Source organism: Astatotilapia calliptera, chromosome 6 (genome assembly GCF_900246225.1).
Source record: "Astatotilapia calliptera chromosome 6, fAstCal1.2, whole genome shotgun sequence".
NCBI classification, from domain to species: Eukaryota; Metazoa; Chordata; class Actinopteri; order Cichliformes; family Cichlidae; genus Astatotilapia; species Astatotilapia calliptera.
In genome coordinates, this window is record NC_039307.1 from 39,686,983 (window position 1) to 39,702,251 (window position 15,269).

A 15,269-nucleotide genomic window follows, 5' to 3' on the forward strand; every position below is an offset into this window, starting at 1 on the left:
TTATTTATCAGGAACGCCATCCTAAGACTAAGGTTTCTTTTGCTCCAACAAAAGCCTCAGTTCAAGTGCAACAGAGTCTAGATAAGGTTACATTTTGACTGAAACACATCTCTGCACAGGAAATGCTGCAAATGTCCAGTTGTACCACATTATAAAGGTGCTGTTATGTATTTCAATCTGGTAGCCAGCAGGAAGTCGCAACTGTTCGTTTCTAAAGCAGTTTGAGATTTGGGATTTTGACTGTGAGATGATGCAGTATCAGTCTATTTATAGAGAGAGGTTATTTGAACTGTTGTGACCTCTGTCATCAACAACAGGCTGCCTGTGTTTTCCTTCTCTGAATAAAGTCCATGCTGTCCAGGAGAACTGTTGTTTTTGTCAGAGATCATACCTTTGCCATATAGCTAACTGTATTTGCATGTTTGTATGTGTTACACTGCTGCTGCAGAAATCACAGGAGAATCGCACACACCGTCGCTCCTAATAACCTTCTCTGTGAACACGTCTTATTTTGTCGAGCTGCCACTTGTTTGTTATCACTTGTAACATTTTTCTTGCTTATAGTAATCTAAGTAATCTCTGCAGACTTTGCTTGAGTGCACCGAACTCTTACTGCATTCATGTTATTATTATTGTATCTTTTTGTATTTTTCATTGTAACTATGTATGCTGCATCTGCACTCAAAATGTTTACTTCTCTCGTTTTGTTTTTTGCTTTATGCATTGAAGCAGTTCCATTAATAATTTATTATCATAAAATCATGTGTGTGTGTGTGTGTGTGTGTGTGTGTGTGTGTGTGTGTGTGTGTGTGTGTGTGTGTGTGTGTGTGTGTGTGTTTCACTACTCACAGGAATTGCAGTTGATAAAAACGGGCTGATCTACTTTGTGGATGGAACTATGATTAGGAAAGTGGATCGTAACGGGATCATCTCCACAGTGTTGGGCAGCAATGATCTGACCTCTGCACGACCTTTGACCTGTGACACCAGCATGCACATAAGACAGGTAACCTTTAACTATTAAAACCTCTTTGCTGATCAGAAAATATCAGACTATGTGAAAATATCACATGATGTGGTGTGTGTGTGTGTGTGTGTGTGTGTGTGTGTGTGTGTGTGTGTGTGTGTGTGTGCGTGCGTGCGTGTGTGTGTAACAATGAACAGGAAGTGAAGTGTCACCTTTCTTCTCTGTCCTCTTTCCTTCCAGGTGCGGTTAGAGTGGCCCACAGATCTAGCCATCAATCCCATGGATAACTCTATCTATGTGCTGGACAACAATGTTGTGCTGCAGATCACTGAAAATAGACAGGTATCATGTATCCCTTTGCTGAATGTATATTTTATCCATCCATCCATTTTCTTCCACTTATCCAGGACCAGGTTGCAGGGGCAGCAGCCTAAGCAGAGGCCCACCTCCCTCTCCCCAGCCACCTCCAGCATATCAGGAGGTACACTGAGGCATTCCCAGGCTGAGAGATATAATCTCTCTCTGGTGTCCTGGGTCTACCCTGTGGGCCTCCTCCTCATGGGACATGCCACCCAGGAGGTGCCCAGGAAGCATCCTTATCAGATCCCCAAACTGGCTCCTTTAGATATGGAGGAGTATTGGCTCCAATCGAAACCCTCTGGAATGACTGACACCCTGAGCCTATGTCAGAGAGGACACCCACCCATTCTGACGTAACCAAAGTAGAAGCCTTCTGCCTGCTTGACAGACATTTTATCCATGTAAGCTATAAAACAGAACCAGTGACAAAGGGAGTGGAGTCCAACACTCACTGGAAACAAGTCCAACTTATTAATGACAAGTGTGTTTGTACGGGGACCAAATGGCCTGTAACAATGGGCACACGTGTAATGATTACTTGTGTAATAGTTACTTTTTTGATTAACAACCTCAACATTGATCACAGCAAAGGGTGGAAATACCTCCAACATGCCCAAACATCTGACAACACAATTAATTTGCATGAAAGTACTGAATGTGTCCAGGACCGCATACCTGATGATATCATTACAAAACTCATCATCATCCTAGTGTTTTGTGCACTATGACATCCTCATATTCAAAAATGGTGACTGTTGTCCAATAACAGAAAACCACGCAGGTTCAGATCAGGCCGTTCATGCTCACTTCCTCTTTCCAGGTCTCACTTTCTTTGAATTGAAATCTCCCATTAGGAATTTGGAGTCACTAGATGGAGCACCCTTGAGCGGCCCACTCAGTGACTCCTAAAAGGCTGGGTGCTTTGAACTGGTTTTGGTGCATAAGGGCAAATGTCAGGACCTGTTCCCCCACCTGAAGGCGCAGGGAAGCAACCCTCACCTCCACTGGCAAAACCCCCAACATACTGGTGGTAACCTGACAACTCTAGACTAGAACAGAGTCGAGCCCACCTCCAGGAAACTGGTTCCAGAGCCTAAGCCGTGCATTCAGGTGAACCTGGCTATATGTAGCCAGCAATGCTCAATCTCACCTACTCGCTCCTTTCCTCCAGAGAGTTGATGTTCCCTGTCCTAATAGCTAACCTCTGTAGCCAGGGATCAGACTGCCAGGGCCTCCATCCCTGACTGCCTCCTCACACACATTGCACCCGAGCCCTATGTCCCTACAGTCTTCTCTTTAGGCTGCGCCGAGCCCCATGGGCTGAAGCCTGACCACCAGATCCTCTCCTGTGTGCTCCCCCTCCCTAGGCCCAACTCCAAGGTGGGCCCATGGTAAAACTATCCCAGGAGGGGCGCACTGGTCCCATACTTTTTCCCTAGGAGTTGACTTAATATATATATTTAATATATAAGTATTTAATGACATTTGTATTTCACAGCCTTCCTGTGCCACAACAACAAATGCACAGTGCTACTTAATGATTCTTAACTAACATTCATGTGCAAATGTGTGTGTTCAGGTTCGTATTGTGGCAGGTCGTCCCATGCACTGCCAGGTGCCTGGTATAGAGTACACCATGGGAAAGAGGGCGGTTCAGACCATGCTAGAGGGTGCTACAGCCATCGCCTTATCCTACAGTGGCGTTCTCTACATCGCAGAGACGGATGAGAAGAAAATCCACCGTATTCGACAGGTAGTCTGCTGAACAGAATTTCCTTGTAATCATGAATGTTAAGCAGAATCCTGGAAATCTAAGGTGGGATAAATTCAAGCTTTTTAATAAAGTAATACAGCCAATGTTACCTTATTTAACTCTGTATAACAACGTGAGAATTCAAATTCACACATATCACCCTCTTATTTCTAGCAGGTTATCATATTGTTACTAAGGTATTACGACACTATTACTAATGTTTTTTTCCTCGTGGGGATGTCTTTATTTCTACATTATTATCTCCAGGTTTTGGTCCCTTATTATCCAACTGCATAAAGCTCAGTGTAATATTACTTAACCGTATCCACTGTTGTTACCATGATATTAACTGGTTTAGTAGTAATAACCACTAAATTACCACATTATTACGTTCTTGTTTCTGCCTCGTTGCCCTTCTATTGCTACTTTATTACCAAGCTGTAACAGAAAGTGCCACTGTGCTAAACTTTAAGAATCATTTCCTTCTCTACTAAAACTCCAGGTGTCGACTGATGGAGAAATTACCCATCTAGCTGGAGCGCTATCTGACTGTGACTGCAAGGTACCCATCACAGCTACTTCTTGTTTTCAGTCCTTATCGGTCATTCTGCTCAGCTCACTGAAGTACTCGAATTCAGAATGAATGTGTAGCATCCAAATAGTGACGTGTGAATGCAACAGGATGTGAGGAAGAGAAGTGACTGGACTCCTTTAAGTTTCCTGAAGATGTTTCACCTCTCATCAGAGAGGCGTCTTCATTTCTACAAATCAAATAATGAAGAGTCATAGCTATTTAAACCGTAGTTGTCATCACATAAGTCAGGGTGTGAATAATGGCATGGGAAATTATCACCAGAGGTTTTGTGTGAAAACACAAATTTTCCCATAATAAACGACCCAGTGTGTGTGGTTCACAATGTCCACAACATATTAAATCTCATTCTTATTCAGGCTTGGAAATTCCTCCCAGTTTTCTGTAATTACGTCCAAATCCCCCTGTGGCTTCCTGCCAAACAGCAGTTCAAAGGGAGAAAATTCCATGGAGGTCCAGGGCAGCTCCTCCACTGCAAACAAAAGACTTTGACAGCAAGCCCTACTGCATTAATCCTCATGAATAAACATGGAAGTAATGGACTTTAAGGCACTCCACCAGCCCATCGCTCTGGGGGTGGTACAGCTCTTTTGTGTGTGAGACATGAATGAGACCCTGTGGTCGTCAGTACCTCTTTTGGGATTCCGACTCAGGAGATCACCTGCAACTGCACCCGTGCCAGCAGCTCTGCTTCGGGATATCACATCATCCACGAGAACTTATACAAAGCAATGTCCCCTGGCACTCCGGGGATCTTGTCCCGATGAAGTCCATACCACTGCACTTGAACGGGACCTCCATTAATGGTAATGGATGCAAAGCCACCCATTGGATGGCCGAGTGATTTACCAGTTGACATTCCAGGCAGGATGCACACCAGGACACATCTGGTGACGAGCACAGCCCATTGCTGTTTATTGAACCCAGGCCTTTCCCTCCCTTGAATTAAAGGGTGCTCTTCTAGGACCTCACCACAGCTCTATGCTTTTCCCCCTTTTGTTTAATTTCCACCACATATTTTACATATAATGGGTTTTTTAAAAAGTCAAAAACATAGATTTTTATTTGCTTTTTCTTGCACCGAGATGCCAGTTTTTTTCTCCACTATCTCTTCCCTGCAAAACGCAGGCACAAACCTTCATGGCACTTCACGATGCCTCCTCTCAGCTAACCTTTGTAGCATCAGTCTGCCAAATGCAGCACCAATCATTGCTGGTGCCAGGGTGCTAGCGTGATTTGCTTCTACTCCACCTTGCTGATCATGCTTACGTTAAGTTCTCGCCAATCAATTTTGCCAGCATATCCAGTTCACGCAATCTAATCTGTGACCACCTAATCAAGGTTTACAGGCCCCCTCTCTTCACAAGCCTTCTCAAAAAAGGTATGCCTTCTTTGGTGACCTGCCAGTGACCTGAGATGCTGCCAGTCCCCTCTGGAGACAATTCATGCTCAAGCCATCTGCCATTATCTACTAGATAATATCTATTATGCTGTCAAACCTGCATGAGGATGTGGTCCCAACTAGTGAAGAAGAATAGCTTGCTATTTCTGGACTATGCTCTGCACATGGAGGAGCTCAGCACTGAAGTTTACTGGAAGCCCACACACAGACCAGTACCTACTCTTTGACTCCCAACACCCTCTCGAACACAGAGTTGTCAGGACACTGCAATGAGAAGAAACTGTTTCCTGTAAGCCAGAAGGGAAAGGAACAAACACATCTAAAGAAAGCTCCTAAAACAAGTGGTTATCCCAAATGAGCCCTCATTGAATCAGCAAAGATGCACAGGAAAGAGGGAACTAGAACATTATCATTCCAGTCACCCAACCATGCCATTAGAGAAGAAACTAGTTTATCCCAAGGACAAAACTTCCAAACTCAAACTAAGCAACATAGTGTACGCTGTGCAGTGCAGCAAGGAGTGCTTGGACCTTTACACTGGAGAAACCAAGCAGCCGCTCCATAGAACTGCACAACATAGAAGAGCAAGCGCGGCAGGACAAGACACAGCTGCACACCATCTGCTAAAGGACTCATTTGATGATACCACAGTTCACATTTTGGACTGAGAGAACAGATGGTTTTAAAAGGAGTGCCATTTATGTTCACGTTGAAAGCCCGTTCTTGAACAGAGGGGTGGCTTACGACAGCAACTTCCACCTACAACGCAGTTTTGAGATTCCTTCGCAGGTCCCTCAACCTCCGCACATCTTACAGCAGGTGACCCAAAGAGGTCACATGATAGGGTGAAGCAAGATCTCACAGTGTTCTCACCCAAAGACCTGGTGATTATGACCCACACCTTTTTTTCATCACACCTTGGCTAATGTGATGAGGCACATGATTATGGTTGGTCAATGAGAGGCTCAATGACCAAGAGATATCCCCGACTAGGGTTTAAATACCTGGGACGCTCCATCGTTTGATTTGTAGAACTGAAGAAGCCTCTCGGATGGGATGTGAAATGTCTTCATAAAACTCCAGTGGCTTGCTTTCCGAGCTCATTACACTACAGTAATGTGGATGACTGGGAACCTGAGACACACATATATGAGACGAGAATTTCTTGTGTTGATGTTGTTTGTTGTCCCTCGTTTGGCTGTCCTGTAGAATGATGCAAACTGCGACTGCTATCAAACCGGAGATGGCTATTCCAAAGATGCCAGGCTTAATTGTCCTTCCTCTCTGGTTGTGTCTCCGGATGGGACGCTGTATGTGGCTGATCTGGGAAACATCCGCATTCGAGCCGTACGACGCAACCAACCACCTACGGGTGTGTATATAAAGTGTATGCACATACACAGTAGACGTGCAATAGAGGGCTTGTATGTCATGTATGTTAATAAGCAGACAGCTGTCTCACGGATGTGTAGTGACGGTGATCAGCAGAATAATCAAATAGATTTGCAAAGAGAGAATACCTGCGTAAGTTATTCAGTTATGCAGGTATTCATGTAATGGCAAATGACATAGACTGTGCAATATTGTGTGAGTTTAGAAACAAAAACATTAAACAATAATAGATAACAAAAGTAACATAGGAACATAATCTAAGAAGATAAAGAAAACAAAGTCACTGGTCTGTCTGTCTGCTGGTCTGTGTATTCAGGCTCTCTGGCTTCAGGTCCCAGTTCCTATGAAGTGGCCTGTCCAGCCTCTCAAGAGCTCTACGTGTTTGATGCAAATGGGACTCACCAGTTCACCATGTCTCTGGTCACTGGAGACTACAAATACAACTTCAGTTACAGGTTGGTGTTTGTCAGGAAACACATTTTTGTGACTGTCATTGCAGCACTGCTTGGTTACTGAAGCCGCTTTTCCATTAGCACCTACTCGCCACTAATAACCATGACTCCACTCGAGTTGTCTTGTGGGTTGTTCTCACTTGGGGGAACACGGCGTTGTTTTTTGTAGCCAAGTTTCAAAAATGGCTGTTTGGATTTTTGTAAATGAGACGCTCTCATTGCTCATTGCTGACCAACCAATCAGTTGCATGCAGTGTGACGACATCACATTTTAGTACCTGCTCAGAACTCTTGGAACCCAGGCCGGGGACAGGAAAGTTTCCTTGGCCATCTGTGCCCCTGCCTATGGACCGCCTTGAACTGGCTGGAGAGCCAGATACCCCCTGGTGATCCCGGCATTGGCTCCCCTGCAGCTCCGCCCAGACCACACACGGCACCATAATACATTTGCATTACCTTGCAAAATTGTTCGACACAACAGTGTTGTTTACTGTTTTTGTCCTCTTTTGTGGCACCTTACACGAGTAACTCATTTCTCCACACACTCAGCAATGAGGAGGATGTGACTGCGGTGACGGACAGCAGTGGAAACACGCTCCGCGTGCGCAGAGACACTAACAGGATGCCTGTACGTGTGGTTGCTCCCGACAATCAGGTGAGTACTGAGTAGCCTTGTTAGCAGATTAGGAGTGTGTATCCTTGATCACCTGTGATTCTGTGTGTGTGTTTAGGTCATTTGGCTGACCATTGGGACTAATGGAGGTCTGAAGACTCTCACAGCTCAGGGCCAGGAACTGGTCTTGTTTACTTATCATGGGAACAGTGGCTTGTTGGCTACCAAGAGTATCCAAATTGGCTGGACTACCTTCTATGAGTGAGCCACTTTTTGGATTTCTAGTTGAATTCTGGTCAATGGACAGATTAATTTAATTAATGAAATCAATTCAAACTCTGATTGTTACGTCTTGACTTTATATCTTGATGTAACCTTTAAATTTCTCTGCTTTTTGCTGGGTTGTCAGTGAGTGAGTCTGAGTTTTTATCCGTGGATCCTAATGTCTGTTTCTTACTGTATCCTCACCATCCTTGTAGCTATGACAGTGAGGGTCGTTTGACTAATGTGACCTTCCCCACTGGGGTGGTAACCAGTCTCCATGGCGACATGTCGTCAGGGGCTGTTGCTGTGGACATTGAGACGTCAGGGAGGGATGAGGATGTTGCCATAACAACCAACCTATCATCAATAGACTCCTTCTACACTCTGGTGCAAGGTAAGAAGCTAATGCAACCTGAGAAGGGAAGAAAGTTTCCTATTTTACAGGTGGCCTCGTGTGTGTGAAGCATACTAAAAGCTTTAGTCCGAGCTGAAGTAAGAATATGGTCTTTATTTATTATTAAATCAGTGCACGGTTCATAGTAAATTCAATTAGTTGCTAACAGTTCGATTTCTCATCACTTCACACATTGTGCAGTTTCCACACTTTCCCTGATCGATCAGTATCAGGAATCAGCGACTAGCCTGGATCCTTGGCCACAACCACATGCACACACCGTAGTGCATGTGCGTAGTGTCCATGTGGTTGCGTCAATTTCACACCTAAACATGTTAATACAATGATTTTTAAAATGCAAATGTACATACCCCCATCTGACATCCTGTCAAAGCGGTGCTCGTCATCACATTTGTTCTGTTTGGGATGTGTGCAGTTATATCAGCAGCTTGTGTTAGTTGTGTAAAGTTTATTTTAAGAAAAGATCTGACATGAGGAAGTGTACAAGCTGCGGATGGATCTGTAATCCCATCTGCCCTAATAATCCTAGATTTAGGAACTGCAAAAGGATCCTTGTCGTCCTTCGTGTCAAACTTTCTACCCTAAACGCTGAGGGGGGGAAAAGTAATTTGGTGTTGTTCAATCTGAACTAATGAGCCATTTGAAGTGAGGCTGGCAATGATTTACTTCAGAGTGAGCTGTGCATGGCCACGCACAAGTATTGATCGCAACATGAGTTATTCAGAGCAATTGACAAGTGTAGCATTTCACTCCATCACTTCATTCATTTTCTAGCCTGTGAGCTAGAGAAATGAAAACACGTTAGATGGGGCTGCACGGCTGACATGGTAAACAACATGAGACAGGAGACTGGATTAAGAGTACTTAGTGGGAATGGAGAATGAGTTGGTGACCCAGGGTCTTGGCTGTTTCAGAGATGGTCTGTGAGGACTGTGTGTTCTTCCTCTCTCTCTTGTATGCACACATAACGGCCTTTAGTCCTGTGAAAGGTCAAGGAGGATGTAATTAAAAGAGGCTGGGAGATGTTAATACATGCTCTTTGCTCCATTAGCAGGCTCAAACGCTGCCCTCTCGGGTTTCTCCCCTTACTTTGTCTCCCTCTTTGTCTTGGCCTTTATGCTTCGCTGTCTTTGTTTTTGTCTCTTTCTCCTTCACCCTCAGGTCAGCTAAGAATACTGCCTATATGAGTTAATGCCTTGGAAAGTATCCAATAAAGAAATGGTTCATTTCTAATGTGATTTCCTTTTAAACAGACCAGCTTCGTAACAGCTACCAGGTGGGGAACGACCACTCACTGAGGATGATCTATGCGAACGGGATGGACACGCACTACCAGACAGAGCCTCATATTCTGGCAGGTGTGTTTTAAACATAGTGCCTTCACTTTATAATCTACGAGAGGATCTAAGCTGTCTTTATTTTCACTTATATGTATATGTATATATATATATCTTTCAACGTAGCACTCTTAATTCTTATTCTCATGTATATATCTCATGTATATCTCATGCACATATCTTTCCACGTAGCACTTTTAATTCTTATCCCTACTTTTATTTTTTTCCATGTCTATTTAAGTGCTATTTATGACACTATGTTTGCACTGAAGCACCGCAGCAATTTCCTAATGTTGTAAACCTGCTCAACATTTGGCAATAAACCCCATTCTGATTCTGATTCTGATGTAGTGTGTGGAAAGCACTGGTTTGGGACCATCTACACATGCTGAGATTTCTGCTCCCTGCGTCTCTGTCCTGTTGCTCCTGTTGATTCTGATCTTTCTGCAGCTAAACACCTGCAGAAAGATCTGTCAGAATTATTAGAGTTAAACAAAACTCAAACGTGACGTAAAAAACATTTTAAACGATTGAAACAATTTTGTAAACTTGGAAAACTTAACTAAATTCTATTAAATATAAAGGAAGTTTTAGAAATGTTATCAGCACTTCACTGTCAGCCTGCTGAGGCTTTGACATGTTAACAAGACTGTAAGTTCCTGTGATGGTTTTCATAACTCTTGCCACTTATGTATGCTCTGCATGCAATAATATTTAAAGAGACTGAAACGAAACATTTCCAACAATAAAAACGAATCAGTAAATATTAAACTGCTGGACGGGTGCAGTGTTTGTGTCACGTGTTGGGGTTTGATTTGCACTGAGAGTATGTTTTAATCCAACCAGGAGTTTCAGACAAAAACTGAAGGAGAATTGTTTTGTAATGATTCCCTAAATATGTGTAAGCTTGACAAAACACGCTGTAACCTTTTGGAAATAAAAGGAAACACTGGGAGGTGATCAGTCTCATGTAAACATCTCAAGTTATTTCAGTATTGTTACATTTTAGTCTCAGAATATAAAATAATTTATTGTTATTTTAGTTATTTTGTTATCTTCTAGAACCCAGTTCTAGAAAAATGATCCTGTGTAAAATGAAAACAAAATGCAACCATATTTTTGTCTCTACAGGACATAGAAAACCAGTGAGTTTTTACTGAGGAAAAACATTTTAAAAAATTATTTTATAAACAAACAAACAAACAAAAGCCTCCACAACGATTGGACAGGGCCACGTTTACCGCGGCGTAGCATCCCGTCTTCTTTTGACATTAGTCCATGAACTTGTGGAAACTGAGCGTTTCACTTGTCCTGCGTCTTTGTTGTACGTTTTATTTCATGTGCCCGTTGTTAAAGGTCTGGACTGAACTCTTCCACTATAACGACATTATCTAGCTGCAAGGCCTTCCCTCAAAAAGATGTCGTCTATATGTTGTTTTAAATGTACAGGAAATTGAGATTCTTGTACACTAAACCATCAGGGCTTCACATGTTGTCGTACCTGTGTAGGTGCTGCTAACCCAACTGTTGCGCGACGTAACATGACTCTGCCGGGAGAGAACGGCCAAAACCTGGTGGAGTGGAGGTTCAGGAAGGAGCAGACGAGAGGAAAAGTCATCGTCTTTGGAAGAAAACTCAGAGTGAGTGCTCTTTAGCTCAAACTTTAGATAAGCACAGACCAATAAGTTTGTTGTCCATTTAAATCAAACTCGGGTTGGTGCGCTTGGTTTGTGCAGGTGTGAACACAACAATCGCACTGGGCTACGGACCAAAGCAACCGCAGTGGTCCTGGTGTGGGTCTAAATGAACTCCAGTGTGTTAAAAAGAGATAAACGTAATAAGTATAAGAATGCGAGGTGCATAACCATATCCTCCAATGTTTTTTGCCAAACCATCATTTTGTTGTTATATATCAGCATCCAGCATCAGCCGTAGACGCCTACAGAAGGGGTCTGTAGTGTGATAGCTCATGCACAAGTGTCTTAAAGAAAGGTGAGAGAACAAACAAGTCTATCACAGAGACTGAAATCAAAGCTCACATGGTGCTGAGTTGTGAGACGGCAATCACTGTATCCATCATGTAGGTTACAGAGTTTCACTGTCTGCATATTATAGGTGCGTGTTTTTGTTCTTGCTGTTAGGAAAGGAAGCAGCGCTTTGAAAATGACGCGACGCACTCTCTCCCAGCCTAACGGGACACAATCCTTTTAGTCACGTGGCTCCAGTGAAGTTGAAACACACAGCTGAGCTGCTCTCAACATGGCCCACTAAGCAATAATGGAAGTGTCACCACAGGTGACCCATGACTCATAATAGGGAGTGCTCTGCTATGAACGAGCAGTAATGAGTAGTAGATGTGTTTTTATTAATGAGTGTTCAGAGGTGAATTTATATAAAGTCTGTGCACATGTGAGAGTCATTTGAAGTATAATTTGTCATTAATAACTCAATGACAGTCCAGCTGTCTTCCAACTTAATGATGACAGTGGAATCGCAGTCCTTTGAAGAGGAGCAAAGTTGAATCCAGTCTTTCTGCTAAATAATGATCTTGCTGCTGTGAACTGAGGACAACATGTCAGTGAATTAGAAAGCTGCATGTTTAAGCTGCGTGCTGGGTAGAGCAACGACAAAGCCTGCTGTCAGACAAGAAACAGCAACTTTACTGAGATGACAAGAACAGGACAGCTACTTTACCTTTTAATGTGCATTTCTTTAGCTGTGTGGTGATTGGGTAGCTCGGCTCAGCGTGAGGCAGCCAGTCTTTGAGGCGCTGAAGAACTTTGTCTGGATTTGTTTTATTTCTAAATAAAGCAATAAAGACTTGGTTCCTGGTGCAGATCTTAGTTCACTGACTCAGCCGCAGATTTTTAAGTAACTCAGTTGTTATTTCATGGATCATGCTTCAAATCTCAGGTTAACACTTATTAGAATATTTATTGCTAAGTCTTTGATCAGAGGGGAAGACTAAGTATTTATCGTGAAACGTCTCAGAAATAAGAGACAGTCCAGCCTGTCTCTTATTTCTGAGACGTTTACAATATGTGTGGTACTCCCTAAGAACAAAGCATACACACTATATTGCACTATTATCGTCTGGGTTAACACACTGGGTATCAGACACTGAACAGACAAGAAGACTTAGTTTAGTCTCTGCTCTAATTCACCCAAAAGAGGTCAGGACTCTGTGCAGGCCAGTCAGATTCTTCCACTTATGCCTGAACCTGTTGCACTGGTGTTCTCCTATCACAGTACAGTTCACTGAACTCCTTTAGAGTTCCCCATTCATTCAGAAGCAGTGTGCACGCCTATGTGCTTGATTTTATACATCTGTGGGACATCTGAATTCCATTATTTGGATGGGTGAGTGAATAGTACGTGCACAGTGATTTGTCTGGAAACATTTTAGGAAATCTACACTTTCCAAAATATTCATCTGGACGTAGCGTTGTGTGGGAGTTTCAGTCAGCTGAGACTGGAGAAGACGAAACGTTTCTCCCACTGAAAACGTCCAGATAACAGAATCAACTTTTGGAGATGTTCTTACCTGGATGATTGAGAACGCATCAAGACTTTCCAAAATACTTTGCATTTATGAAGAATTCAGCACACTGGCTTCATATTCACTGTCAGTTTGTGCATTTTGTGTAACTTTTGATATTTTGTGTATCTTAATGCATGTTTTATGAATGTGTCTCCGCCTCTTCAGGTGAATGGGAGGAATTTGCTGTCTGTGGATTATGATCGTACACTGCGAACTGAGAAAATCTATGATGACCACAGGAAGTTCCTGCTGAAGATCATCTATGATACCCAAGGCCATCCAACACTCTGGGTTCCCAGCAGCAAGCTGCTGTCGGTTAACCTGACGTACTCCAGGTGATTCCTTTTGTGTCATTCTGCTCGATGGTGCAAAACACTGTAGTACACAAAGATTCTGGTTTCAGATCTTTGCAGATTCCTGTTGTTTGCATGTTCTCACAGTGGCTGCATGTATTCTCTCATATGCTGATGCCTAAATATGCCTAAAAATGTAAAACAGTGTGTGAATATGGTGGAAAGTACTAATGGCTGTTTCGTGCTCGAGCTCTAGCCTGCATTAGTCTCAGCATCTCAGCTGTCTCTCCCTTGCTGTCTCTGACACACACAGTGTAAAACTATTGCTGTGCACAACTGTGCTCATTATTGTAACCAACTCTGTGAGTTAGATGGAAACATTTGTGGAAGCGTCGCGTCTTCTTACACGGTTATAGATTTAATTGCTTAATACAGTGTTCTTCAAAGAGGCTGCTCTCACTGAACACTTCGTGCAGATCTATGATTGGGCACAGTTAGCGATCACACTAAATGCATAGTGAAAGACCAGGCTGTGGTAATATGGATCACCTCGTGTGGGAACAACTACAGTGCTTTGAGTTTTCAGAAAGAGTGAAAAACATGAGAAGCGGCATTGGAACTTGATTTATTCCAAGAAACTAGGATGATGTGAATAATAAGACCAAAAGATACATGCGAGCTTGGGCTGTTCAATATAACGATATATATCGGATGACGATATAAAAACGTCTATCGTTTCATTTTACGCTGTCGTTTGTTTCGTGGTGTCGCAAAATAAACTGTTTACAGCCATATTTTTTCATGGTTCTGATGTCCCTGTAGTGTTTATATTCATTTCTTCAAGTTCTCTCTTTCTCTTATATGTAATATAACCACACTACGGACAGACAAGCGCCTGTTTTATGCGTTGTGGTTAGCAACAACGACGGTAACACCACCGCGTGTCCGCTTGTTTATTTTCCACATAAACCTTTCACAATAAAGCTCAAGATCCTGTTGAGACTTTTCAAAGTAAACTGAATCACGTGAAAAAGCAGATTATTTACAGATGAGAATTAAAAAGAGCCGCCAGGTGCTAAAAAATAAACCTTAGACTCAAACGTTAGAACAGGCTTTTCCCCGCAGCACGCCGTGTAATAAATACTCACAAAGAAAACGGCGCCGTTACAACTTATGACTAAAAATGTATCGTTTCATGCATCGGTTAAAACACTCGACTCCAACTACAGGACGCCCAGCTGGAAACACTTCACGCAAGTCGAGCTGCCCGAGATTCACAGAGTTTACAGAGAATGTTAAATCTTTGTGATTTATATCGTTATCGGACGATAGATGTCTTATATCGGGATATGAGATTGTGGTCATATCGCACAGCCCTAATGGAAGCACAGACGATGTGAACAAAGACATAACGATATACATACAGTCAGTGGAGCTGAAGTGAAAGAACTCAAAGGTGGAAACAATTTGAGAAGCAGAGGAGGGAAAAGAACAGACACAGGTGGTAAAATGTCAAAGCAGTTACCAAAATAAAACAGGATATAACTAAAAGTACCAAAAGACAGGAAAATACAGGAGATACAGGGAAAGGATGCAGAAGGATCATCCCATTACCCCCAACCAATCACAGCAGATGCCCCGCCCTCCCTGAGCCTGGTTCTGTCACAGGTTTCTTCCTGTTAAAAGGGAGTTTTTCTTTCCCACTGTCACCAAGCGGTTGCTCACAGAGGGTTGTTTGATCGTTAGGTTTTCTCTCTATTATTGCTAAGTCTTACAGTATAAGGCGCCCTGAGGCAACTGTTGTTGTGATTTGGTGCCATGTAAATAAAATAGAAACTGAATTGAGTTGAGATTGAAAAAGTAAACACAAAGAAATAAGAAACAGATC

At 42.9% G+C, this 15,269-nt stretch overlaps 1 protein-coding gene across 12 annotated transcripts in view; it reads left to right on the top strand.

Annotated features, from left to right (window-relative positions):
• Nucleotides 1-15,269, top strand: part of LOC113024783 (teneurin-3) — a 439,740-nt gene that overhangs the window by 396,206 nt on the left and 28,265 nt on the right. For all 12 annotated transcript variants that reach the window (XM_026172107.1, XM_026172108.1, XM_026172106.1 and 9 more), the window contains 12 exons: nucleotides 852-1,006; nucleotides 1,208-1,309; nucleotides 2,907-3,080; nucleotides 3,583-3,642; nucleotides 6,284-6,446; nucleotides 6,783-6,921; nucleotides 7,468-7,573; nucleotides 7,650-7,792; nucleotides 8,011-8,189; nucleotides 9,464-9,568; nucleotides 11,057-11,187; nucleotides 13,254-13,423. In XM_026172107.1, coding sequence (XP_026027892.1) covers nucleotides 852-1,006; nucleotides 1,208-1,309; nucleotides 2,907-3,080; nucleotides 3,583-3,642; nucleotides 6,284-6,446; nucleotides 6,783-6,921; nucleotides 7,468-7,573; nucleotides 7,650-7,792; nucleotides 8,011-8,189; nucleotides 9,464-9,568; nucleotides 11,057-11,187; nucleotides 13,254-13,423 — 1,627 coding nt within the window. The remainder of the gene's footprint in view (nucleotides 1-851; nucleotides 1,007-1,207; nucleotides 1,310-2,906; nucleotides 3,081-3,582; nucleotides 3,643-6,283; nucleotides 6,447-6,782; nucleotides 6,922-7,467; nucleotides 7,574-7,649; nucleotides 7,793-8,010; nucleotides 8,190-9,463; nucleotides 9,569-11,056; nucleotides 11,188-13,253; nucleotides 13,424-15,269) is intronic.